Below are 27,731 nucleotides of genomic sequence, written 5' to 3'. Positions count from 1 at the left end.
AAGGCTGCAGTGAAACTGTGTCCCCAAGGGGTGCCAGACAACCCCTGTCTGGGGCTGTGCTGGGAGCAGTGCTCCTGTGCATTTGGATGGGGTGCATGGTGGGAGTCAGTGAAGGGTGATGTTCCTTGTTTCACATGTTGGGCAGGAATATGTTCTTTGCCTGTGCTGTGGCCAGAGCTGGCAGACCTGTGTGCTCTCAGCTCCTTTGCAGCCCCTTTCTCAGGTCAAACATAGAAGAAATGTCAAGATCAGAGGTTACCACCCAGCACAGTCTTTATTGGTGAGACAAAGAACAGAGACATGGGGGTCATGTCCTGGCTCTGAGGCTCCTAGACCTTGAGCAGCAAAAGCAGAATCAGTCTCCTTGGTTCAGCAGTCCCTTCTGAGCAGTAGACTGCTGGAACAATATCTAGGGTATCTGATACTGCTGCTGCAACCTGGGTTGCCATGGTGGAGGAGGATAGGCTATTGAGGGAGTCCCCTATGGCAGTGTTGTGTCGCCTGGGTCAGCATCAGGAAGATGGAACTCCAGGAGGGGATTATGTGGGGTGGGAAGAACCAGTCTAGTCCTATGGGATGGTGGATTCCCCTCATGAAGTTGTTGTTGGCCTTGGGCTTTATATGTCTCCCAAAGTCAGACATATAGCATGTGCCCCATGGATCTTAGAGTGGTTTGATGCTGCCCTGACAAACACAGGTTAGGTGAGATACCTAAATGAGATCCCCATTTTCACTGGGGCTGCCTGAGGGGACAAGGAAGCCTGGATAGGACAGCTGGTTATCTTCATCAGTGGCACAACCATATTAAGTCCCAGTGCCTTTGATCTGCATACTTGGGCTGTGATTCCAGGTGAGTTCCTGCTCAAACTCTGGACAAAGGACCAGGTTGCTGCTTCAAAGCCTGACCACTATTTGGAGACTGTCCAGCCTGTGCTCTCCAGCTGCAGAGGTGCCTTGGCATGGCTTTTCAGGGGGAGTAAAGCATCTTTGGGCTGTGCACACCCATCTTGTCCCATCTGTTTTCTACTGTTACTGATGGAGGACTGTCAAGAAAACCAAAGTTCTGTCCAGAGATGGGCTGCCACACTGTCTCTACTTAAAATTCCCGTAAGTTTCAAATGAATTCAGGTAACTGAGGGCTAGTTCATAGCAGAGTCCATACTGCTCCTGTGGACAGAATGATACAGATGAGTACCTGGTACCCCAGCATCCGTAGTGGAAGGCCAACCTCCATTGCCAACAGCTTCCTGAGCAAGCCAGGCAAAGTACAACTCACTTTCCTCCTCCCATTCAGAGCCCACATTCTCAGGATGAGGGACCACAGGCATGTACCCCAGTAGCTGAGAGCTGGGCTACCCCAGTGCTGGTGCCAGTTGGTCTCAGGATGAGCCAGCAGTGTCCTTGGTATGAAGTGTCTGCTGCTCACTTCTATCTAGGGTGCTCACCCTGTGATTGCCTCTAGCATCCAGACTGAGTGGTGAGGTGGGTGCAAGACAGACCCCTGAGCACCCATGAGTGCAGCCCCCCTCTGAGCAGGCAGGTGGACCAGAAATGGACAACTCAGCCTGCAGGATGCTTCAGTGCCCATCTGATTCTGCAGAACCTGGCCCTGAGTGAGTGTGTATGTCCCAGCAGAGGAAAACAAAGTTTGCAGAGCTCCCATCTGCCCCTGCTGGCCTCTGAATGATCTGAGCACACAGGGACTAGGGCAGCTGCTAGGACAGTTCAGGCTATGGCTTTTGCTCTGGTGTTGCCATCAGCACCTACCACATCTTTAATCAGCTGTCTCCGCCGCCTCTTCAGCATCCTCACAGCCTGGGATACATCCACCAGCCCCTCACTTTGGATCTGCTCACACAGGAAACTAGCAGCACAGAAGATCCCACTGCGGCTGGCACCATCCCTGAAGAGGAGAACAAGAGGATAGTCACTTGCTCTGGGATCATTTGGCAGGGCTGAGCCTCTGAGGTGTCCCACTGGACATGCAGGCTCTCAGGCAGATCTTGTCCACAGCTCCTGCATCCAGTCAGCCTCCACAAGACAACTTTCCTCCCTGAACACAGCTGAATTCATGTCTATATAGTCACTCTTCACTTGAGCTGAGGATGTTGCTGTGACCCAAGGTAACTGATGCAGCCAAGGCTGGTGCCCCAGCTGCTCCTCTGTGAGGCATCACTCACCAGCAGGTGACAAGGATATGTCCGCCTTGGCTCTGCCGATGGTGTGTCTCCACCCTGCCCAGCAGGCTGATGATGGTGGTAGGGTACAGGGGAAGACCCTGCTCCATGGGCCAATCGTTCAGCTGCCAGAACTGGACTTCCAGTGCAGACTTCTTAGGCTAGTCAGGAAGAAAGACAGTGGGTTAGGCAGAGAAGAAACCCCTTGCCCTCATGAAAGGAAGGGAGGGACACTGTGTGCCAGACATGCACACTGGACCAAGGGAGCAGCTTCACAGTGGGATGACAAAGTCATAGACTTTGCCCTTATCCAATTAGTATTCTGAGACTAGCAGACAGAGAACAAAGTAAGATCTGACCACCAGGTGCAGCTCAGACTGATGCCAGTCCAGTGCTCAGCTTCCTGTAATAGCTGTTCCCAGCACCAAAATGCACAGCCCATACACAACTGCTGTCCTCCAAGTTAGAAAGGGTATACAAATGTACGTCTGCCTTGCACCTCTTCCTGCACCCTCATCCCTTTGGGACTAACATACATCCCAAGGTGAAAGGTCCTCCTCTAGCCCATGCTCTTCCAGGACTCCACCCAGTCCTTCTGACTGCTGTAGCCTCTGCCATACCTAGCTGTGACTTTGAGCCCAAATCAAAGCCTTCTGATGTTGAAACCCACACAGCATTCCCAGCTCTTGCAATGGCTGCTCTCAAAGGACTTCACCGTCTCTGTGCAAAGAGCCCACCTGCTGCCTGTTGCTGAGGGCAAGTGTCCAGGCTGTGAAGCCAGCTCCAGGCTCCTCTGAGATCAAGTGGACATGGAAACGGCCATAGGTAGCTTCGCCCTGGGTGGGCCAGAACTCCACATATGTCTAAGGGACAGGCACACACATGGTCACACACAGCCCCAACCTGCACATGCAGCAGAGCACAGCACCTTGCATGGATGTTCTTGCACCAGCCCATAAGGTACCAGCTGCATGTAGGTTCTCTGCTTGCCATTGCTGGGGACCAGCCCACAGTTCTGCAGCCAGAAAAATAACACTCCTGCAGAGAGGTCACTTGGGCAGGGGTAAGCAAAAGCCAAGGGATGCTCCCTTGCTGTGGGACTGGGGACATGCCACTGATGTGCCATGGTGCTGGGACTGTCCTCATGGCTCTGCCAGCTGGAGCTCAGAAGCTTTCAGAGGACTCCTGCAGCAAGCAGAGCTCTCCTCAGAAGAGCTGCATCAGGGCAAAAGTAGAAAGCACACATCCCAGACCCACAGGGAGAAGGCTACAGCTGGGCTGCTCACCTTATCCAGCTCCTGGATCTGGTTCAGCACAACCACTGATGTGCAAGTGTAATCCCAGACCAGAGCCCAGAAATCCACCAGTGTGGTTGGGAAAGGCAGCTGGGTGATGATGAGTCTGTCCTCCTGGGTGTATGTCTGTAAAAGGATGTTGGGGGAAGAAGTCACACAATGTGTCCCCCAAGAGCCTTTCTGGCAGCAGGAACAGCTCTCTGCCTCCCTCCTGCCAGACCTCTGCAGGCCCAGGGGCAGAACCCGAGGAGATGCAGAGCACCCTAGCCTGTCCTCAGCAGCCTTGCACCCCGTTGCCCCCTCAGCTCATCACACCCAGGATCTGCTCCTAGCAGGCAAAAAAACAGCGTCTGTGCATCAGCCTGCTGAGCAGCCTGTGCAGGCAGCGCTTAGGCTGATCACGGGGGCCACCTCCTGGCAGCAGGGCCCCAGCAGCTGGGAAACAGGCACCGTGAAAGAAGTCCCAGAGGTGGGGACACCTCAGACCAGAGTGGCATGGTCTGCCCCTGCCTTGAGCTGCTCCCACCGGGCTGGAGCCTTACACTGGCAAACACTGCGTTGATGTAACCTGGTGAGCCATCTGCGTTCAGCGAGGACATCAGGATGGGCCGGCAGGAATCCGCTGTGGAGGCAAGGAGCAGAGAGACAGAAAAGATGAGCCATCCTCTCCCTCCCTTTCTCTTCATCCCTTTCTCTGCAAGTGGTGGGTCAAGATGGGTCCTTGCAGCACGGGCTGAGAGGCTTGTATGACCAGGCACCACCAGCTCCATGGCTGCCTGACACAGGATGTCTAAAACCCATGGGCGGAGGCACAGCAGGTCCACAGGCATCACTGTCCCAAGTAGGGAATAACCTAATCTGTATTTATTGCCAACCAGAAAATAATGATGTCACCCCAGGCAGAACCTTCCAACAGCTAGGGTGCTGAGGAGAGAAGCAGCAGGGCAGCATCATGCACCATGTTGCTCTGAGATCCTGGGCTGCAGAGCAAGGGGATGCACAGCCTGAACAATGGTACCTGGGAGGATCCCTACCTGCTATGCGGTTCTTGGGCTGGTTGATGGGCTTCTCTGCTTCTCTGCACGGCAGGAGTTGAAACAATTCAGAAAACTTCTGCAAGGCCTGTAGAGATGATTCAGCCAAGCAAGTCCTGCCTGTCAGTTTTTCCCCTTTTTCAGCCACCCCAGAGAAATGCTCCTCCATAACCACCCCACAGCTGCAGAGAGGAGCAGTGGTGAGGAGGCACTACGGACCAGCCCCAAAGCCCCAGACCCAGTGCACAAGATCATGGTGGTACCTTGAACTCCTTCTCAAGAATGCTGTTGTGCCTCAGGGTCTCAGCTTCTTGAAGGCAGTGAACATGGCTGGTGAAGGTCTCTCTACTGGGACACCAGTGCTGCCACAGAGCAAGCCTTCAAGCACCGCCTCGTACAAGAAGTTGTACTGCTCCTGCATGAGGACACAGGTTGGCAGCATAGTCTGGAACCACTCCATGAGGAGCCCTGGTATTACAGACCACCAGCTCACTGTCATCAATCTGTACCAGGAATGAGCCAAGTCCATCCTTCACCTTCATGCTGTGGGCCCTTGAGGGGGCATGACACCTCTCAGTGCTGTCAGCCCTGATCTGAGAAAAAGTCAGCAACTACAACAACCCAAACAAGACCAATCTTGCTGTGGTTTAATGCTCTGTCTCAGACCAGACTTGTACTCTGGGAGAAGGAAACCCAGAAAAGTAGTGAACTAGCAGCTGGATAGTCCTGCCCAACCTAGTAATCTCCAGAGGGTCCAGCAGTGAGTAGACCATGGGAAAGTAGTCCCTCATCTAGGACACTGATGCCCAGAAGATTCTGCAAAAGCAGACGTGGATGACAAAAGCCTGGATGACATGTGGACTCCTGTTCATGCTCCTTGCCTTCAAACAACCCAGGATGACTGCTGGTGCCTCAGAGGGTCGCAAGGGAGCACAGGTGCAGAGTGTTTTTAACAGAGCATTGAAAACAAGATTCTGCAGGCTCTAGCACCTGGCAGCTCCAATCCTTTTGTCTAGACAATGAATGTCATGGCCAGTGTGGCTTTGCATTCCACATCCCTGGGAAAGGGTGGGAAGCAAATCTGTGGCCTGATAGTGTGCAAGAAGCAGGTAACACCTCTCACCTTGGTCTGCACCATGCTGATCCGCTGCTCCCGCAGCCTCTGCACACACTGGAACACATCCACCTTTCCCTCAGCCTTTCCCATCTTCAGGAGGAAGTCCAGGGCGATGAAGGTACCTGTCCGCCCAATCCCCGCACTGAGGAAACAGAAAACTGGAGGTCAGTGCTGCCCTGGCCAGCTTTTCCTGAGGACTCAAGAGCTCCCAGCCCTCGTACCTGCAGTGCACCACCACAGGTCCAGCAGATGCTTCCAACCCCCTCTTGTTTAACCACCTCCACTAATCCCAGTAGCTGGGCTGGGTTTCTGGGGACCCCGTGGTCTGGGCCACAGCAGGTAGTGAAACTGTTCCACCACTCTTGGGAGGCCACAACCTGCCTGCAAAGAGGAGACAAGGCTTGGAGCAGAAAGCAGGAACCAACCTGGAAACTTGTCTGAAAGCAGCTGCATGCCAACAAGTATGAGAGCAGTGGAGAAAACCACTTTCAGGGTGGCACCAGCGCACAGAATCCCCCCAGGACCACAATGACTGCTCCACTACAGCTCATCAAACAGCAATAGGGCAGATTCACCCAGCACACAGACACATGAATCACTTTGTTCTCTGCTTCCTCATGCTATGAACAGTGGAGTCAGGCCAGTAAATATAGCTTGTGCCCCAAAGGAAAAAAAAAAAAATCACAGTGTAGAGTGTTTCCACCGTCATTAAAAATCACTGGCTTCCTCAAATAAGGTGTTTTCTAAGGCTCATATTGTACTGATATAGTGTAGATGCTTTTGTTACCAACCCATCTGACATTTTTTCCCTAAACAATCACTTTCACCTGGCCTGAACTAATAAAATGCTATGTTCTGCCTCCTTGAAGTCTGACCTTTCATTTAGACTTTGCTTTGGAGAAAAGAAAAGAAAAAGAAAAAGAAAAAGAAAAAGAAAAAGAAAAGAGAAAAAGAAAAAGAAAAAGAAAAAGAAAAAGAAAAAGAAAAGAAAAGGAAAAAAGAAAAAGAAAAAGAAAAAGAAAAAGAAAAAGAAAAAGAAAAAGAAAAAGAAAAAGAAAAGAAAAAGAAAAAGAAAAAGAAAAAAGAAAAAGAAAAAGAAAAAAGAAAAAGAAAAAAGAAAAAGAAAAAGAAAAAGAAAAAGAAAAAGGAAAAGGAAAAGAAAAAGAAAAAAGGAAAAAGAAAAAGAAAAAGAAAAAGGAAAAGAAAAAGAAAAAGAAAAAGAAAAAGAAAAAGAAAAAGAAAAAGAAAAAGAGAAAAGAAAAAGAAAAAGAAAAAAGAAAAAGAAAAAGAAAAAGAAAAAGAAAAAGAAAAAGAAAAAGAAAAGGGAAAAAGGAAAAGAAAAAGAAAAAAGAAAAAGGGAAAGAAAAAGAAAAAGAAAAAGAAAAAGATAAGAAAAAGAAAAAGAAAAAGAAAAGAAAAAAGAAAAAAGAAAAAGAAAAAGAAAAAGAAAAGAAAGAGAAAAAGAAAAGAGAAAAAAGAAAAGAAAAAGAAAAGGAAAAAGAAAGAAGAAAAAGAAAAAGAAAAAGAAAGAAAAGAAAAAGAGAAAAGAGAAGAAAGAAAGGAGAGAGAGAGAGAAGAGAAGAGAAGAGAAGAGAAGAGAAGAGAAGAGAGAAGAGAAGAGAAGAGAAGAGAAGAGAAGAGAAGAGAGAGAAGAGATGAAAAGAAAAGAATATGCTTAACTGCTACTTACTTATATTACACTTGTTTTCTCCTTTTAGCAGCTCCTTCAGTTTCTGCTTATTATCTGAGGTATAACTCTAGCAGAAGTACTTCAGAAATGTCTTCAGAAATGTCATTTATGTAAATTATCTTAACCTGTAAACACAATCTGCTCAGGTTTAGGAGCTGTAAGTGATCACAAAGGTTCAGTGTGGACTCCTTACAGCTTGACCCAAGTGACAGGGCCAGAAACCTGTCCCATCACCCTGAAGGTACAGAGATGCCATGTTATACTCTTTTAATTCCTTCTGTACCCTTTGTGAAAACCTTATCCAAGCCCTCAACGGATGCATGATGTGCCCATGTGCATCACCAGTCCAAATTCAGCTGGGGTGACCACTGGATCTGACCAATTGCCTTTGCCTGGAACATAAACCTGGGGCCAATGCCCTGGCATGACATCCAGCAATAGGAATGCTTGACCTGACAGTTATGGAGACCAAGCAAGGCTCCCCACACAGAATCTCTTGGCTGACAGCTCCCACCAGCTGCTAAAAAAACCCAAAAGCATCCTGTATCCCCATCTCAGCTACATGCCAGTCTTACCTTCTGCAGGCAGAAGATTCGTGTGACAAGGCCCGTGGTGGTCCTGATGTTGTTGAGTGTCACAGTGAAGTCCCCATACACCTCTTCCTGCTCTGGCCAATACTTCTCACACTTGGTCTGTCAACAGCAGTGAGAGCACTAAGCATGAGCAAACTCACAAGGAGATGCAAGCCTGCAAGCCAGCATGGTATGGAGCTGCTCTCTGCCCTCATTGACAGCTGCACTGGCAGCAAAGCAAAGCAAAACAATGCAAAGCAAAGCAGGCAAGGAAGCTTGGACCTCTGCAGAGCTGATGAAGAAGCCTGGGCTCTGGGGAGCCCCAAGCAGAGCATAGGCTGAGGTGGTTTATCTACCTTGTTCTGCTCCACCAAGTCTGTCAGCATCACAATGATCGAGGTCTTCTCCTGCCAGACCATCTGCCAGAAATCCACCACTGTGTCAGGTAAGGGGCCTTGGGGAGGAAAGAGAACATTCCCAGAATATGAGAAGCCATGGGCTTCCCTCTGCCTGAGGACTAACACTGCACAGCCCGGGCACAGCAGCACCTGGCAGAGGGTGCTGGGCCCCTTGGCTTCATCACCCAGTTAGAAACTGGAACAAGGAAGAGGAAGGGCAGGTGAGCCCAGGATATGTCAAGAGATTCCCTGATGCTTCATAGCCTTCCCCATCCATACCCTGAAAATGACCATGAGCTTCTCCCACATTTAGGGTCCTATTTTCTGAAGAGCATTTCTGCAGCATTGCAAGGAGCCTGAGACCTCCTCATGGCATGCTGCACAGAGCAGACAAACCCATCCTGGCTTTGTGCTGTTGGAAGGGGCTTGTCTCCAAGTGCAGTGAGTGCAGACATGTCAGGCATTTAGAGGCTTGTCCCTGTCATGTCAGCCCTCACAGGGAACATGACCATGGCCTCAGCCTGGGCAGCCCAGCTCCAACTGGCCACAGCCAAACTCAGAGATCGTCTGTGCCCAGGAGACACAGGACCTTGGACTGAGTCACTAACAGCCCCTAGGCTGCTGTCCCAGTTCCTTACTCCCCAAAATGCTCAGAGCAGGGATTGGCATCTCCTGAGCATGAAGGCTGAGAGCACCCACCTTGAGATGCAATGAAGAAGCGTGGACTCCGGTAGCTCTGTTGAAGAGAGGTTCAAACAGCTCAGGTTTTAACAGCAAGTTAAATGTTTACCAGGGCATGAATTAAAAAAGGACCCATCCCCACAGGCACCAGAGCCATCAGCACAGCAGGTCCCACAGCATAGAGAGTGGGTACCCAGGGGCTGCATCTGAGCTCCTATCCCCTCACACAGGTCCCTTTTCCTTGGGGGCACAGAACCCCCACAGTGCAGTGCAGGGAGGATGCAGTGAAAGTGACATCCCGAGAACACAGCAAGTGCTGGGCCCCAGAGCCACCTATGTGAGCATGACTGTCCTCACCCAGCACAGCCAGACACCTCTCCTGCCCTGTCCAGGCATCTTTACCCTTCCCAGGGCAGCAGTTCCTCACTACCTACATCCACGTAGCTGGCATTGATGTAGCCATTCCCCATGTCAGAGGGCTGCAGCACCACACGGCAGTGATCATCTGAAAGAGAAGAGAGTTGGGAGCAGGTGGGCTGTGTCTTTGGGGCAGGAATGAAATGACAATGAAGGGGGGAGATGTAGTTTAGGGGAATTAGTGACTGCCTGCTCCCTCCTCAGCAGCACTCCCAGGCCTCAGGACATGTTCAGAGGTGAAAAACAGCTAATGAGACAAAAGGTGACATGGCACAACAGGAAATGGAATATGTTTTGGGTAAAGACTGAAATAGTTAAATATCCACACCATATGGGGCCCAGCAGATTTTAAGTTTTTCTAGGAAGTGGGTCGCTGTCTCCACTTCCTCACAAATAGCCACCTCTGGATGGGACACAGCAGCATTCAGCAGTGACTAACAGCAGAACAGGAACACAATAATGAATGACCAAGCTTGCAAGGATATTTGAGGAGCAGAACAAGGATTTCCCAACTGAATATAAAACAGTGCAATGAGCATGACAATTCTGATAATCCCTCTGGGTTTCAGCAGCCACAGAGGAGGAGCTCAGCATCGCTGAATAGTTGGAGGGGCAATCTATACCAGCCAAGTGCCTGTGCCAGCCCCTGGAGAGCTCTGCTTACATGGAATGACGCTTCTGTAGCGGTTCTTGCTCTGATTACACAGCTCCTTCCCGGCGTTGCAGGGATGCAAAAAAGTGGAGGACAGTTGCTGCAGAGGAAGAAGACAAGCCCACTCTCCATTGGCATATGTTCTGGGGCTGGCCAAAGCCAGCTGCATCACACAATGAAGGAAGGAGTGAGGGCTGGGTGGACAATGTAGCCAGGTGGGAAAGCAAAACTAAACCAGACCTCATACTCCCTCAGGCACCCAGCACCATGCCTGTTGACTGATTCATCATCTGCCAGCTCAGCCTCTATTTCTGCCCTTTTAAAACTCTTCAGAAACTCCAGCAATTCCTCCACTGGGATCTGTGTGTTCAGCTTGTGCACACCTATGGACAACACAGGAACAGAGGTTTAGCATGCACCTGATGGCTGGCCCTGGATCTCTGCAGCTAGGACGGGGCTGGCATTGCAATGGTAAGGACTCCACCAAACCCTAAACTGTCCCTGCCTCCTCACTCCCTCTTCTTCTTCTGTGAGGTGTCCCTTTCCCTGTGCCAGCCATCTCTGATCCCCTTCTTCCTTTTGCAGGGTCTGCCCATGCTTTTAACAGACAGTCTGTCCAGGAAAGGCATGCAGGCCCTCTGCTTATACTGCACCTCCTTGACATATTCGCAGGGGGATAGTGCTGTTGTTCTCTGAGGTTTTTGAACTGCTGCGCTTTCGTCTGCAAAACAGCAAGTCAGGCCCATGGGTCAGCAGAAGACAGAGACACAGGAGAGGCTGTTGCTGTTGTAGCAGCTGGGCCTCCCATCTTGCTTTATCTCAGGGTCCACTGACACCCTGTCAGTGCAAGGTGCTGGATGCCTCACAAGGAGCAGGAGAGGTGAGGCACAGACTGACCTGAAGAGCATGAAGAGCAGCAAAACCCCCACTGCCAGGAGAGCAGCAACTAGCACTAATGCCATAATCAAAGGCATACGGCTCAGCAGAGGCACCAGCTCTGTCCCTGCAAACAGCACAGAGCAGAGTTAGGCTTCCATCCTGCCTGAACCAGGTGTCAGAACATTCCACAGGGCCATGGGATGAAAGACTCCTATAGGATCCCCCACCACAGGCTTTTGCATTGGAGAAGAGCCAGGCTGGTGCAGAAAGAGAAGGTGCTTGCTTGGCATGGTACTCTTCTGTGTGGACCCTCGCTCCCTGACTGCCCCAGGCAGAGGCAAAGCCTGGTGAGGTGTTGCTTTTTCTGGGGGTGCACACGCACCAGAGGAGCACTAGGACTAAGATGCACTATATGATGATGTCAGGATGGTGCACAGTGTTCAGCTGCCATCAGGGCCTCATAATGAGACCCCACAACTCCTGTGGCCAGCCAGCTCCTCTCCAGAGGCAGTGGGCAGGCTGGGAAAAGAGAAGATGTGGGAGAGGCTCAGGCACAGGGAGTGAGGAAGAGCACACTTACCAACAGAGAAGCTGTAGCACACACAGCTGAACTTCTCTGCCTGTTGGAGGAGATGGGAGGGAGAGCTCAGGACACTCCTGCCCCACTGCTCACCCCAGGGCCAGAGGCCTCCCACGCACGGCCACCAAGTGCTGCGGCTGTGGCCCAGGAAGTGAGGGACACTGTCCTGCCGAGGTGACCGGGCTCTTGGCACGGGGTCCGGGAGCACAGCCCACATGAAGGGGACACTGCATCGGGCAGCCCAGACCCCAGCGACGCCGGGTGGCAGTGTCCCCGGGGAGCCCCAGGAGAGGTACCTGGTGCGAGCGGTGGACGAGGCGGAGAAGGGCCGTGTAGTTGCATCCCGGGCGGAGGGCAGCGTTGTGGTAGCCCGGCCCGCGGGTGCCCTCGCCCAGCAGAAAGTCCGTGGGGGCGGTGAGGTTGAGCAGGGCGGCCACGTAGGCACCGGGCTGGCGGCTGGCGTTGAAGGGCTGCGGCTCCCCCGAGCAGGCGCCTTCCACCGCCGGGCCAAGGCCGTCGTGCACGGCGGCCACGATGAGCTGGTGCTCCCTGCGAGCGGGGCAGTGAGAGGGAGACAGGGTGCGGAGGGAGGGAGGGAGGGAGGGAGGGAGGGAGGGAGGGAGGGAGGGAGGGAGGGAGGGAGGGAGGGAGGGAGGGAGGGAGGGAGGGAGGGAGGGAGGGAGGGAGGGAGGGAGGGAGGGAGGGAGGGAGGGAGGGAGGGAGGGGGCCGCGGGTGGGCAAGCGCTGCCTTGCAGGGGCGAATCCCAGCCGGAGGCGGGGCAGAGCGGAGCGGAGCTGCCGGGGGCTGCGCTCACCTGTCCGCCGCGGGGGGCCGGGCAATGGGGTGGAGGAGAAGCACGGCCGTGCCTTGGGACGGGGAGATGTCTCGGGCACTGCGGCAGCTGATGCCGAGAGGCTGCGGGGTGTCTGGAGGGGAAGACAAGAGCCGGGGGATGAGCAGCAGCAGCGGGAGCGGGGCAGGGGCTGTGCGGGAGCGGGGGCAGCCCTGGCAGGGCCGGCCGCAGGGCACAGCTCCTCTCTGCCCAGGCTCCTCGGTGCCGGCCAGGAGGCCACCTGGGGCTGGGTGGGGACCGAGCGCTGCCTGAGCCAGGCTGCACATGCCGGCCACCCCGTCGGGAGTGGGACACAGCGAGCCTCACCCGAGCTGCTGCTCTGAAAGTCCCGGAGCGAGGCAGCCCCGGCTCCGGCAGCCGTGAGTCCCTGCAGGGACACCACGTAGCTTCTGCTGGGGCTGTGCTCCTGCAGCCGGTGCTCGGTGACGGAGCTGTTGAGCCGCAGCCGCTCAACCTGCAGGAAGCCCCCGTCCTGTGCGCTCCTCGTCGTGATGTTCAGCTGGGGACGGGAGACAGAGCTGGAGGGCAGCAGCTCCCGCCTGCCCTCGGGGAACCTGCCCACAGCACGCCCAGAAACAGAGCCGAGCACCCCTGCGAGCCTCCCCTTCTCTGTGCCTGCCCCAGTGCTGGAAAGATCTCACGGAGGAACCATGCCTTGGTCTCATGCATGGACCTCAAAGCAGACGAGAGGAGCAGGGAAGAGAAGGAATTTGGTGCCAACACTCAGAACTGTGAGCAAAGGAACAAGGCTCTGTGAAGATCTGAGAGCAAGTGGGAGGCTGTTCCTTTGAAGCAGTGTATATATGTCTGAGAAACATGAAGTTAGATCATGGGTGCTGTACTGCAGCACTGCAGGCACTGTGGTGACATAGGCCCCTGTCAGTGTGGGAGGAACTCTGGGGCATCCCTGGTTCCCAGGTACCTGGTATCCGATGATCTCCCCTTTGCAGGAGGACAGTGCCTTCCACCCGATGGACCCCGTGCTTTGATCCAGCCACAAGTTCTCTGGTTTGTCTGGCACTGGAAGCACAGGAGAAGGGTTCACACATAAGACCAGTGAGGATTTGTCCCCCCAAGAGCCTTCCCATGCCACAGCAGGAGCAGTGGGTGCTGAGGAAGGGGAGAGTGAGGAGGGGACCTGCTGTGCTCCAACACCTGCACAGCCCTTTCCACTGAGCCCCACTGGCTCCAAACAGCCCCATCCATGGATCATTCCTGTAGGGAGCAGATACTTGGGTGGCATGGCTGGGAAAAGGAGAATTTTCATTTCTTATAGGAGGACACATACCTGTTTCCTTTGTCCTGAAGAGCTGTGTGTACAGGATTGTGCTGGAAGGCAGGGAGATGGTGACACTGTATGTAGTGAAGGGCTGCAGAGGGGGGCAGGTAAATGTTCCCTCCTGGCCTTGTAGTATCTCCTCTCCTTTCACTTCCTCAGCCTCACATAGAGGGGAGGAAGACTCTTCCAGCCGACACTTTGCCTCCATGTGTTTGCAGGTGTCAGGGAACCTGCAGGTCCAGTTCAGTTTGATGGTGGTGCTGGAAATCTCCGGGGTTCCAGGAACAACCTGAAAGATGTCTGTGAAGGAAGCATTGCAAGAGGGTCAGTCGCCTTCCTTCCCCTCCCAGCACTGGGATGTTGCTCTGGTCAGACAGCTCTGCTCCCAGCCCAGCCAGTAGTGAGGGGAAGCCAGAGGGTGAAACTCGTCACTCCAACTCCCTGGTATGGGAACTGGAGGAGTTTGGGATCATGGTGTGCTCAGAAGCAGACTTTTTGGGAGAATTCCTGCAGGGAGGCAAAAGATCCCAGTCAGTAAAACACTAGGACATGGTGAGAGGAATGGGGGAGGCACAGGACAGTGGGATCTTAGATGGGAAGCCACACAGCTCACAGGGAGCAATAAATGAGTCCTTCTTGCCTCTTGTCCTCTGAAGGCTATGTTTAGAGTCATCCTTTGTTGCCACACGAGCCTTGCAGGAGCAGCTTCCACATCATCAAACCTCATGACACTCTCCACAAGGGAAAGCCAAGATGTTCCCGTGCTCTCACACAGACACATTCCCAGCATCCCATCCCTACACAGCACTATCCTTCTTCTGATGTCTCTCTTACCAATGCACTCCACGTTGGACTGAATGGGGTTCCAAACACCTTTTTTGACCTTTCCATGCCAGACTGGTCTGTAGTAATTACTCCTGTTGCTGATGGGCTGGACTATGCTCATACATTTGATTTTGGTGAAGAATGGCTTCGAACCATCTGTGCAGCTTAGTGTCACTTCTTTGTTCTTCTTGTAATACTCCTTCTCTGGTAACAACTGGAGTCTTGAGTCCCCTGAGGGCCTTTGGCACGTTTCTACCAGAAGTGAAAGTGAGTATTAGTTGGGGTGGGAGGGGTTTTGGAGGTACAGCAGGGTGGTGAGGTAGGTGGTGAGGTATCAGCAGTCCCCATCAATTCCTCCGTTCCTTGCAGAAGGAGGGAATGTGACACATCCAAGCCCCTTCCCACCAAGGCTCTCCTGGGCCACTGGGGCTGGCACAGGGCAGGCTCGGGGGCTGCCTTGACACTGCCTTCAGCAGCACCTGACATTTCCCCAGGCAGGCAGAGAGCCCAAAACCTCCTGTGCATGCACAGCCTGCCTTGTCCTGCTCAGGAAGGGCCCATCAGGGCAACCAGGAGACCCAAGAGACCCCATGCTTTTCTCACCGATGCACTCCACAGGGGATGGAATGGGAATCCAGACTCCTCTACCGTCCCTTCCATGCCATAGGTATCTGTATCCTTGCCTCCTGGTGGTTAGGACTCTTTCTGTACATTTGATATGGTTGAAGGTTGGCTGGAAACCCACAGGGCAGCTCAGCTTCACTTCTTCGTTCTTCTTATAACTCTCCCAGTCTGGTGCCAGCTGGAGACTTGTGTCCCAATTGGGCCTTTGGCACATTTCTGGCAGAAATGAAAGTGGGTGTTATCTGTGGATGAAGTTGTTGAGGAGGTGCAGCAGGGATAGGTGCTGGGGTATCAGCAATCCCCATTAATCCTTCCAGTCCCTGAAGGAGGAGGAAAGATTACACAACCATCTGCCATGATGTGACCCATCAGCAAGGCTTGTTGTGAGCAGGATCTCCTTGTGTGCCCAAAGCAGGAATGATCAGCCCCCATTGAACTTCCCCATCCACCTGCCAAAGCCTGCAGGTGGGAGTTTCCTGGGACAATCACCTCTGCAGCCAGAGACACCCTCCAATCACTTGTTAAGACCTGATACACCCTGTGGGTCAGGCTGCACTTCACTTTGAGGTGCCATAGGTCCAGAGGAGCTTGCTAGCCACAGAGCTCAAGAGAAAGCACTTCATGACACCCCATGTACTAACTGGTCCCCTCAAGGCAGATCCTGTCACCTGTGTGGCTTCTCTTTGTCCAGACACCTATTCAGGGCAATCCCATGTTTCATGAGGAGATACTTCCTTCCCACCTGTTGTACAGGCTAGCTTTCCTAAAACTGGTGTCTTGTGTCACAAAAGGACCTGAAACAATGTCCCAGAAATCTCCAGGCTCTATGGCATTCCCACCACAACTTCATCCATGCTGAAGAACTCTGGCATCATTCCCATTCCATTCCCATCCCTGCCATGGTGCAGCAGCCCCACCTGCCCTGCCTGACTTCAGCTGCAGGAAGCAGGCCAGCACACATTTTTCCTGCAGACAATGAAGGCTCGGGCAGCGTGCAGGGAAGCTCTCTCTCCTTGGCCACATCCCCTGAGCACTGGTCTGCACATGTATTTAGGAATGAGTGTCCGGGCTCTGCTGCCCTGATTGCTGCAGGGACAGACAGCCAGGCACAGCCCTCCCTTGGCCTCACCTCTGCCGGGCAGGACAGAGGGGGGAGGCTCTGGAGCACAGGGATTTTCCCCATCTCCCATGCACAGCTGGAGGGTCATGGAGCCCACTCACCCGGGCTGCACACAGGGAGAGGACACCCAGAGCCAGGCTCAGCAGCCCCAGTGCTGTCTGTCCTGGAGCCCCCGGGCACCCCCACGCAGGGGGGGCAGCGTTGTCTCTAGCAGAGGAGCAGAGGGCTCAGCTCTGCTCTGGCACAGCCAGGGCTGGAGCGATGCAGCTGCTCTGGGGATGCGGCGATGCAGCCCTGGCAGCAGGACTCCCCCAAGCCCCCACGGCGCAGTTGGGCTCTCAGGGTGACCACATTCCCGGCCCCTCTCTTGGTGAGGACAGGGTGGGCACGCAGACGGCTCTGGAAGATGCTCCGGGCCCTGCGCTCGCACCCAGGGTGGGTTCCGTGGGCAGCCCCGGGCAGAACAACCATTACCTGTGATGAAGCTTTGAAATTCCAGGTCTAATGCAGGCCCAGCACCAGCTGCCGTGAGGCCCTGCACTGTCACCGTGTATCTACTTCCAGGGGTCTGACCCAGGGGGGTGTACTGAGTGACAGACCCGTTCACTGTCACCTGCTGGAACTCAGGGAAGCTGCCATCCTGCTCTCTGGCCGTGATGTTCAACTGGAGGAAGGACAGGGAGATGGTGGGGAGTGGTTCCTGGCAGGGTGGGGGGGATTGCAGGGAGTCCCTGGGTCCCAGGTACCTGGTATCCGATGATCTCCCCTTTGCAGGAGGACAGTGCCTTCCACCTGATGGACCCCGTGCTTTGATCCAGCCACAAGTTCTCTGGTTTGTCTGGCACTGGAAGCACAGGAGAAGGGTTCACACATAAGACCAGTGAGGATTTGTCCCCCCAAGAGCCTTCCCATGCCACAGCAGGAGCAGTGGGTGCTGAGGAAGGAGAGAGTGAGGAGGGGACCTGCTGTGCTCCAACACCTGCACAGCCCTTTCCACTGAGCCCCACTGGCTCCAAACAGCCCCATCCATGGACCATTCCTGTAGGGAGCAGATACTTGGGTGGCATGGCTGGGAAAAGGGGAATTTTCATTTCTTATAGGAGGACACATACCTGTTTCCTTTGTCCTGAAGAGTTGTGTGTACAGGATCGTGCTGGAAGGCAGGGAGATGGTGACACTGTATGTAGTGAAGGGCTGCAGAGGGGGGCAGGTAAATGTTCCCTCCTGGCCTTGTAGTATCTCCTCTCCTTTCACTTCCTCAGCCTCACATAGAGGGGAGGAAGATTTTTCCAGCTGACACTTTGCCTCCATGTGTTTGCAGGTGTCAGGGAACCTGCAGGTCCAGTTCAGTTTGATGGTGGTGCTGGAAATCTCCAGGGTTCCAGGGACAACCTGGAAGATGTCTGTGAAAGAAATATTCTAGAGGATCACCTCATTCCCTTTGTGTCCCTTCCTCTCCCAATCTTGCAGTCAATCTCCAGCATCCCCAGTGATCTCTCCCTTGCCTGTCCCTGGGCACAGATTCCCACACTTCCCATGCTGCAGTTCTGCAGGAACCATCCCAAAGTCCTCTTGTGGTGGCCAGGCCTGAGGGCCATGGGGCACAGACAAGACAGCTCATTCCTGGATCTAGCATGTCGGGCTGGGCTTTCCACACCAACACAAGCTGGCCCTGCCCTACCTCACAGGGGATTACAGTACCCTGAGGCTTCCTGAGAAAACATTAAACACTGACCCCTAAAAGGCATTTCCTCCCATCAGGAGCATGCAGCAGGGGGTAGTGGGGACAGTAGCACATGAGGAGGCCAGGTCTGCAGTGGCTGAAAGGACACAGAAGATTGTTGCTAGTGGTGCCACAAGTGCCACACTGACACCCAGCACAGCAGCCCCCTGCCCCTCAGCACCTGCTTTTGCCAGAAACCCTCCGGGACCCCCATGTCACCCACGCAGCTCCACCAGGAACCTCCCACCCATCCAGGAATCACAGGTGGGAGCTCTGCACACCCAGCGCTCTGCCCTGGCCTGGCAGGGGTAGGTAGGTGGTGAGGTATCAGCAGTCCCCATCAATTCCTCCATTCCCTGCAGAAGGGGGGAATGTGACACATCCAAGCCCCTTCCCACCAAGGCTCTCCTGAACCCCTGGGGCTGGCACAGGGCAGGCTCAGGGGCTGCCTTGACACTGCCTTCAGCAGCACCTGACATTTCCCCAGGCAGGCAGAGAGCCCAAAACCTCCTGTGCATGCACAGCCTGCCTTGTCCTGCTCAGGAACACACAAGAGGGTTACCCACAGACTTCCCACCCACTCCTGTCTGAGGGATCCCAGCCATCAGGATGCAGCAGCCCTATGATGCTGCTCTCCCCCCAAAGACAGGAGCTGTGGGAGGGCAGCTGTAATTCTCTGGTGGCACCTCTCACCTGCACTGCACTGGATAACATCCTGCTGGGTACTATCTGTGCACAAGTATTTGCAGCAAAAAGCTCACTCAATTAGCCAATTCACCTTTGCTTTGTGGGTTACACAGATGCTATTTTCTCCTCTGAATTCCTTTCCCAAAATACCTGCTAGGTCCAAGGATCTTCTGTTCTAGATCCCTGCCATTGTCATCCAACAGGTGCAACACCTCCACAACAGGACTGGCAGAAAAGTCTTGACAGGGGCTGCAGCTACATATTTAACCATCTGAATTTTGCAGCATGTATACTGGGCAGCTGATGGAAGTAAATCTTCATATTGATTTTCTGTCAGTTGCTGTACAGGAGTACTACTATCTCTCTCTGTGTGGTCTCTGCCCTTTCACTAGATAACAGTTTTCGTTGCAGTAAGAGATGCAGCTCTGTGTGAGCTCTCTTCATCCAAAACATTCTGATGTAAATACCCAAACACTGTCCAAAGTTGCTGGAGTGCTACCAGGTGAGCACAGCGAGTTTGCACTGTCTCTTAACACACTCAAATGGCACCAGGACTCATCATGAGCCATGTCTGCCCTGCCCTCCTGGTGCAGCAGGCCAACAGACTGCAAGAGCTGCATCACCTCAGCCAGAATAAATGGAAGAAAATCCCACTAAACTGGCAAGTTGAGCAGACATTATTTCTGACAGGTGAGAGCTATTTGTGAAGGCATTTCCAGTGTTTCGTTTTGCATGTCAGGGCCAAAAATCATTCCTGTAAAATTATACGTTGTTAGAGAACCTTCCAGCTTGGAGTTGCAGCATGAAGGTGAACAATTGTTGCTTGGAGAGGTTTGTGGCGCTTCATCTTAAGCAAGAAGCAGTTTGAGGAAATGAAACCCCTCCAGTGGAGACAGCCCTAGGAACCAAGAGGGCTACAAAGTGCTCACAGGCATGGCTGGCCTCTCTCATACTGCCCCAATATTGACCTTCAGTGCAAAGGGGTCTCATTGCTTTTCCTTTTTGTAAGGAAAAGCTCCTGGAAGCTGCTACAGTCCCCCCAGTGAAACGAAAAACACAGGACATGGAAACCTGCAGGGCAGGAAATGAAGAGGAAAACAGAAATTCTTCAGGGTGTGACCTGCAAACACAGGTGCAGATTTCGAGAGGTACATGGGACTGTGCCTTCCTACAAACATTGATGCTCTGCTGGCAGGGCTGGTTGCAGCTGTATACCAGAGCTCTGCTTTGCTCCCAGCCCTTTCCGGGCTTCTCACTGCAGCTTTTAGTGTCCTTCACGGAGGAATCTCTCCAGAGGTTTTTGGCTTTTTACTTAAGTGCTTCCTTACAGGAGCCAGGGGTAATGCTACATTTTAAAAGGTCATGTCTCATGGTTGCTGCTTTACAGGAGTAATACAGCGTAGACTTACTGTAGTACAAATGAGAATTACTCTTTATTTAAAGTTTATGGGGTTTTTTACCAAATGGTGAAGCTTTTGCATGCTGAAATGATGCATATCCAGCATTATGCTAATTGTTGTGGACAGGTACTTTGGATTGGCTCAGTCCTTAGTTATGGATGGTCCACTGAAGTACAAGTAAGCAGATATAAAGCTTCCTGGCTGGAAGCATGTGTGAAGTGATCCCTTGGACTGAGCTGGTGCAACAGCCACACATTTCTGACAAGGCTGGCCACCTTCATCAGGACTTCAGTGAATCACTTATCTTAAACCTTGGGATTTATCAGCCCTGTCCTTTGCCAGGGATGTCAGCATCTTTTCATTTTTCCTTTTTTTTTCCAGATGAAAAGGGTTAGGGTTAGGGTTAGGGTTTTGCTCCAAGGCTTCCTCAGTCCTCCTGCCAGTGTCTGTTGGAAGGAGGTGGCAGGATGCTGCTGTCATCTTCTTGGTTTCTAGTGAGGCATCAGGCAAGGGCTGATGGCTGAAATGTGCATCTGCAAGCACTGCATGTGTGCCAGTGGTGTGTCAGTGGACACATCTGCCCTTCAAGCACAAGGATTACATTGGTGAGCAGTCCCTCTTGCCCCCTCCCTGTATCTGGCTGTGCCTGCAGAGCCCATCGCAAACTCCAGCAGGACTCCCATCCTCTGCAGCTCATCTTTTCCTTTCTGAGCCCTGTGAGCAGTGGAGGGTAAGCATTCAGCCCCATTTTATTTCCCTGCAAGCTCCCCCGAGCACTTTGGCCTGCCAGATGTGGCTTGGTCATTCTCATGCATGGGGCAGGCAGGGGCTTATGGATCACCCAAACCCAGGCTGGGCATAGATTATGCTGAACCACCTGAAGGCTGGGTGCAGAGAGATCAGAAAAGGCAGGTGGAGCCCACAACTCATCCTCAAAGGAGCCAGTGCCTGAAGAACACTGCTGTAGAGGAGTGCACTAGCCTGAAAAACAAAGCTAGGAATTACAGGCTGTCTGACAGAGGGACAGATATGGCAAAATGAATCTTGCAAAGGGGTACTGTTCACCAGCAAGACGGCCTGGGAGGCTTCCAAAGCCTATTTACCTCCTGTATGCAGAACATCATGCTAGTTGTGAAGTCACAGCCCCCTGGATCCAGGACTTGCCTCCTACCCATGCCTCTGGTGCTGCAGATGAGCTGCAGGCATGCAGGGTATCACCACATCATCACCCTCTGCATTCAGGCACCTGCAGCCACTCAAAATCCTTCCTGGTAGCATTTCTAAAGACTGCATGAGGAAAAAACCTAGATAATCTCTGCTTTCCTACAGAAAGGAGAAGACATTTTCAGACTGCATCTTTTTTTGTCTCAAGAACACTGCTGAATAAAACCTAGTTCAGCCTCACTTCCCCAATAAGCCCAAGATCAGCAGGCATGCAATTGCCACCTAAAACTCACTGGGAGAAGCTTATCCATGACTGTGGGGTACAGTCAAGATGCAGAGGCTGAGGGTGACAGCTCTTTCTTATACTCCATCCCCAACCACTCTCTAACATTTGCTGTGGGAAAAGTGCTCCTTGGAGCAAAAGAGCCTTTGCTTCAAGACATGGTGATCCTGTGCCTCGGTGGTGGCCATGGGAAGCTTGATGGCAAACCTGAGCCAGATCTGCCCCAGTTTCACCAGGCTGGAACTCACCGTTTCTCCAAAGGTGATGGACACAAGTAATGGGGCACTGCTGGAGAAGGGAGGGTGCTGAGGGAAAGGGGAAAAAACCACTCAGCTTCTAGCTTTGTAGGGGCTAAGAGCACCCAGCAGAGTGAAGAGACAGTCATCAAACACTGTTTTTCACCCTGCACTATGGTAAGCAGACATCCACCCACAGGCACTCCACCCTCAACCATAGGAGAGAGGCTGATACAAGTGAGATTTCAGCACGGAAAATATGGTTTAGATGTGACCAAACAGGCACTTCTTATAACATGCAATGTGTGCTCAGTGCAAAATGAAGAATGCCAAATGCCTAGGCAGAAGTGATCACAACACATCAATCAGTTTGCCTCGTACACCCAGATATTAACAGTTAGGTTTTTCTTCCTTTGATGCTACTGAATGAATACCCTCCTTGTTAATATTGTTTAATACCCAAGAACATACTAAGCAATTTACAAAAGTATCTGGGCTGCCTGTCCCTGCTGCAAAGGAGTTAGGAGTCTGGCAAGCAAAACAAAGCCTCAGGACACAGCAGAAAGAGATGACAGAGGATCAAGAGAAAGGAGAAATAGCTGTGCTGGTAATTCAGGTCAGCCTCCTGGGAGCAGCCCTTTGCCTACCAGTAAAAGATGTACTTTCTTACTTTGTATTATCCCATACATTAAGAATAAAAGACAAGGTAAAATCTGAGGAGCAGCAGGCAAAGTTCAACTCTTTTCCCATGGCAGCTCAGTGGTTGGCAGAGGTGACAACGAAGTGTGCTGGGCTCCTGATGAGTTTGTTGCCATGTGCTGCTGGCTGCGAGGAGCAAAGAAAAGCATCCACCATTCACACCAGTGGAGAGTGGTCCTGCAAGCCACCAAGAAGACATGCATGGGTCTTAAAGCATCTCTGAGCTCATCACCAGCAATCAAAGCTGACAAACAGGTCTTCAGGAACACTGTGAAAGGGGAAGAGGCAGAGAGACCTGGGGGCTGCTCTGCTTGGGAGCAGTGTCAGGCAAAGGGGGTGGAGAAGAGGGTCTCTGAACAAGGCACTGTGGGAAGAGCAGGGAAGTGGTGGCATTTTAGCCTGTACTGTTTTGCCAAGAGAAAGGGTGTCTGACAGAATTGTAATAAAAGGAGGTGAAGTACTTCTTTCCTGGATTTGTACTCTGATAATGGGAAGTGGAAGCGATGTGGAGCACACAGTACACAGTTCCAAGGGTGTCCAGCATCAAGGTTCTCCTTCGTTGTTTGTCTTAGCTTTTGTGTTTCCCACAAGATTTACTGTAGTCATTGTTTGAAATTCAAGTCCCACTTACACAAAACGTTCCAGTTTCAATGTGGCCTTATTTAACCCAGCACCCTCCCACCCACCAGGTATTGCAGCTGTTCTGCTAGTTTGGAATCCTTGTCAGCTACTACTAAATCACTGTGTAATGTCAAGCAAGGCTGCTGAGAATGGGGCTAAGGGCCAGCCTGGATCACAGATCCTGCCTCTGCAGGGAAAATATCCCCTGGATAAGCTTCTCCACCTGCCTCTCATGTGTTCAGGCACTATAAAGGGATGATACTTTTGTATAGGTGCAGCATCTCAGAGGGGAGAAAAACCTTCTAAGAACAGCACAGCAAGACGATAAGGTGACAACAGGACAATGCATCCTACTCAGTGCACGGTGCCCTCGTGATGGTGTGAGCAAGAGTAGCAATGACATGCTGGTTCACACTTGTACCACACACACAAACCACATCCTCAGCCTGCAGCTGCTCAATTCTTCCCTGGGCTCCTGGCAGCACTGCCAAATGCTCTCACCTCCTGCCCAGGGCTGGGGCACATCTCTACCATCTGGACTCATTTCCTTGGCAGTGATGGGCCAGTGGTCCCCAACCCTTTCCCAAAATTATTGCCATGCCTAAGGTGCTTCAGGAACTGGTGCTGTGGGTGCTCAGTGCTGGGGGATGGGGCAAGCAGGGGAAGATGTCCCAGTGATTTTGGCACACAGGAGACCTGCTGAAAGGTGACAGCACCAAACGTCTCAGTACCCTGGTCCAACCAGCATGGGGGAGGCTTTGTGGGTGCCTGGAAGGGGACATCGATGTGCTGTGAGAGCAGGTTGTCCACAGTCCCCCCTGGGCTGTTTCTTCTCCCCAGTTATATCCTACATCTGCCAGGATGCTTAGAGACCCCTGGGATGAGGGACTCCCAAGTCATGTCCTATCCCCACATCCCCCATCTCTGCTTTACCCTGCCCCACTCCCGGTGTGAGCCCCACAGAGACCCATTCCACACTAACACCGTCCTATCCCACTCTGTCCAGCCCCTTGTCCTGTCCCTTAGTGAGAGGAGGCCATAAATCCATCAGGTGGGGAGCTCAGAGCAAGTCCTGGGATGGAAAGAGCCCACATGCTGAGGATGCAGGCAGCACTGCTCGCACTGCTGGGTGTGGCAGCCAAATGTTTTTGTCTTGGTTCCTCTTTTCACAAACATTAAGGTGCAAACTCAGCAATACTGCAGGAAGACGCAGACTCCTCCCGGGACAGCTGGGTCACGGAGAAGTACCAAGTGCACCACAGGGTGCTGCTGGTCACTGCATCCCAACACACACAGTATGGCCAGGTCCTGGTTCTATTGTGTGCCATGAGCTGGAGAGCCATGCAACACTTAGGGATGGTTGCACATGCTGGCCCAGTGGGACAGTTTCTGTGGGGAAACCAGGTAAGGGGAAGCCACCCTGGGCTAGAGGACATCCTCCATCTCACGATTAGCCTTTGAGTTTTGACCGACAGTGTGCTGTAGTCATGCTCCCTGCAGCCACAAGGACAGATTTTCCCTGGGAATGGGCTCCTATTTCACACAGTACAGACTCTGCCATCAGTTCACATCAGCAGCTAAAGGTGCTGGTCATGTTCCTTGGCCTCTGATATTATCAGGGTCCATAATCTGCAGGTTGCTCTAGCCCATGTCAGCCCAGGCACATCTCTGCAATAGGCAAGGGGAACATGAACTGATGGTAGTGTAATTGCTGTCATCACCGAACTCCAGCAACATTAGTTTAGAGAAATAGAGAAACACAAGGTCACAGCTCCTGAACCATGGCTCAAACCCCAATAAGTGCCCCACTGGACAGATTCACCAGCCTTCTGGGAGCTGAGATAACATGAGCCTGTAGATACTGACTGACTGACTCTGCTGGGATGAAAGTGTGTAGCCTGTGTGGAAAGACCCCAGCAGACCACTGGAGGAGTTCTGGCCCTCCAGTGCCAAGGAAGCCCATAAAAAAAGCAATACCAGCACATCCAAACTCCTCCCCTCAGGGTCTCCTGGACACATAGAGATTTACCTCACAGCTCCTCAGGTGGGCACCTGATGGGCACCAGCATCCACCTCTACTGCAGTGCCATCTGCACACTGTACAGAAAGAGACAGCCATCTCATGTTCCCAGGGACACTGCCCACTCCCAAACAGAGCTTCACCCCACCAGGACCCAACTGATGCCTGAGTGTCTTGGACCTGACTGCCTGGTATGGACCTCAGCTCTGATCCTCTCTGTTACAGCTGCTGCATCCTGCACGTGGGGAAGATCCACAGCAACCCTGCAACAAGAGAAACCTTGTCTTGTGAGTAGAGGAATGAGCACTTCTTACCTGTTTCCTGGGATTCTCCAGAAGAACCAAAGTCTGGCTCTTTCTGCTCCTGTGCTGCCAGCAGAGGTGTGAGGAACAGTAGAAATGTCCATCGCAGAGCCATGTTTGGTTGTGCTCCCAGGGTAGGACTGAGGGTCTCAGCCCCGTTGGCAGCCTCAGAGCACACCAGTCTGATTGCAGGAGGTGGAAACAGAAAGGAAACATCAGAGAGATCACATATGGTGCAAGAGGCTTCCTCATTGGAGAGGGAACCTCCGCCAGTGCCAGCACCACTTTCGTTCTTCTCTTTTTTTGCACTGGGGCAGCTTCACGCCCCTTTTGCAGTCTTCCTGCTCTCTGATCTCCTGCTTGGAACAACAGTTTTCAGTAGTTTTGGCAGGAGCAACTACTAGCCATAACAGTTGGGTTTTCTCCTCTTCCCTGCACAGACTTCAGCAGTCCCAGAAGGACTTGTGAGCTGTGCTGTTCATGACTATGGTTTTGCAGGAGGATGTATCTTTCATACCTCTGCAGTGAATTCAAGCAGACACTGTATCAGGAGAACCTTCACCTGGCTACTGCCTGATTAAGGATTGTGATAAAAAGGCCTTCTGAAGGGTACTGATGGTCTTTATTACATGACAGTGCATGACATGGAGAGAAATATCTGTATGTTTGACCAGGCAGAGAGTAGATGCTTGAGAAACAAGCTAGTGAGAGCCTTAGGGACCAGGGTAAGAAGGCAGCATAAGCATGGCAGTGGTCAGTGAATGGAGGCTGATGGCACTGGCCATGGCATCAGACCTGATCATCAGAGGTGGCCCAGGGCAGGGGTGGAGTTTGTGCCCCAGTCTCCCCAGCTGTCCAGCAGCCTTTGCTGGGTGTGCTTGGCCCACATCCTGACTGAAACACACAGCTTGGAGGCCTGAAGGTTTTTCTGAGGCTTCACAGAAAGGCTGCAGGTGGCCTTCCTCTTTATTGTGCTCTTCAGCAAAGCCCAGTATCCCAAGTGTGGGGTCAGGCTCTGCTTTCAGCTGATGCACATCTTTACATCTTTTTGCTTGATTGATTTGCACACCCTGCAACACCTTTATACAGCACCATTGGACAGGCCAATACTCTTCAGCTACATGAAAAATCTCACTCTAAGCAAATTGTGGCAGGAATCTTGTTATCTTGTTTTACTTCCCAATGAATGGTGGTTGAGGGCAGATACTCCTGCAATCTTTTACTTCTCAGGAACAGAGCTGGATCTGCCCAGCCATCTTATTTGTGTTCTCTGATGCTCAGAAAGGCAGTGTCTTCCTTTCCTGTGTCTCATCTCTTCCTGGAAAGGATCTAGCAGGGACAACGGTCTCCCTGTTCCCAGCCCCCTACCTATCCAAGAACCTGCCTTTTTATTTCCTTTGCTCAGATAGGAAGCTCACCTATAAAGAGTTTACCATACCCAAACACACTTGCCCAGACAGAAGTGCCCTGGGGCTGCAAGGGCATGATCAGGACCCCCCCCTGCAGCAGGTTATATCCTCAGAGGTAGCTGTGCTCCCCCTCATGTGGAAGGTTTGGAGGGGTGGGGGTACTCTGCCTCCAGCAGCAACTCAGACATCACTTCTCTCTGCATCTTGATGTTTCTGTGTCTTTCAAGAAATAGTTAAAAGGCTGTGAAAACAAGCCGTATTAGTTGGCATAGGTTCCTCTTTTGAAGGATCTTTGGAAAATATGTAGGGGAATTCCATAAATTAAAAAAAGACCGAAAAAATCACATCCTCAGTCCTTCTGTGCCTCACTCCCAGCACAATACTTTGTCATGGCATCTCTAAAAACCCTTTATTACCTCATCCGAAACCTCAAAAGCCATGGAGGAAGTATGGCCCAAGCAGTTGCCATGAAGCTTTCATGCAATTTTGCTCTTGACACTTCCCCTTGCTCCACATCAGGAAAATCCAGCTGTGAGCCTAACCCCAGCTCTCACACAGAGGAAGGAGGGGTTTTGCAAGCCATCACCACCATCCCCAGCACCATAGTTTCCCCAGCAGCTGTGTGCAGTGACCACAGAAAGCAAACCCAGAGAAAAAAGGCATCCCTGAGCTTCTTGGTTTGGCAGGTCCCAAGGTCCCACTGCCTGCCCTGTGGCAGAGCACTCCTGGCAGATCTGCCCCAGCTGGGAGGGTGGGCAGGGTGTATTTCAGCAGGGTGCAGTCAGGGAGCCACATCCTGCTGTGATGCTGGTGCCCAGGAACACTACCAAGCATGTGCCCCATTTTAACAAAAAACCTCGCCGTGTGCTGGCATTTGATCCACATTCTGCAGAGATCTTGCCACCCTCTGAGATTGCCGTTCCCCTGCTGCAAGGACTTCCTCTCCTACCAACGCTCCTTGTCACAGATGTGAAGCTCATGAAGTTTTGCAGA

General features: G+C 52.3%; 1 protein-coding gene across 1 annotated transcript; it reads right to left on the bottom strand.

Moving 5' to 3' along the window:
• Positions 1–248: 248 nt before the first annotated feature.
• Positions 249–25,609, bottom strand: LOC139789468 (receptor-type tyrosine-protein phosphatase kappa-like). Its single transcript, XM_071730259.1, is given in 34 exon segments — positions 249–1,167; positions 1,768–1,903; positions 2,181–2,338; positions 2,915–3,040; positions 3,464–3,598; positions 4,015–4,094; positions 4,491–4,512; positions 4,514–4,594; positions 4,770–4,850; positions 4,853–4,921; positions 5,630–5,765; positions 5,845–5,894; positions 5,896–5,952; positions 5,954–6,004; positions 7,889–8,005; positions 8,242–8,339; positions 8,983–9,019; positions 9,399–9,469; positions 10,046–10,133; positions 10,274–10,416; positions 10,687–10,754; positions 10,931–11,036; positions 11,493–11,532; positions 11,789–12,041; positions 12,308–12,419; positions 12,653–12,845; positions 13,269–13,366; positions 13,635–13,925; positions 14,460–14,702; positions 15,054–15,290; positions 16,669–16,858; positions 16,941–17,038; positions 17,307–17,597; positions 25,342–25,609. Coding segments are annotated over 34 exon segments (4,134 nt in total). The 5' UTR covers positions 25,445–25,609; the 3' UTR covers positions 249–1,092.
• Between the last annotated feature and the right edge of the window lie 2,122 nt (positions 25,610–27,731).

This window comes from Heliangelus exortis, chromosome Z, assembly GCF_036169615.1.
Source record: "Heliangelus exortis chromosome Z, bHelExo1.hap1, whole genome shotgun sequence".
Taxonomy (NCBI): Eukaryota; Metazoa; Chordata; class Aves; order Apodiformes; family Trochilidae; genus Heliangelus; species Heliangelus exortis.
Note: the sequence above shows the minus strand (reverse complement) of the source record. Positions and strands in the feature narration are given on the sequence as shown.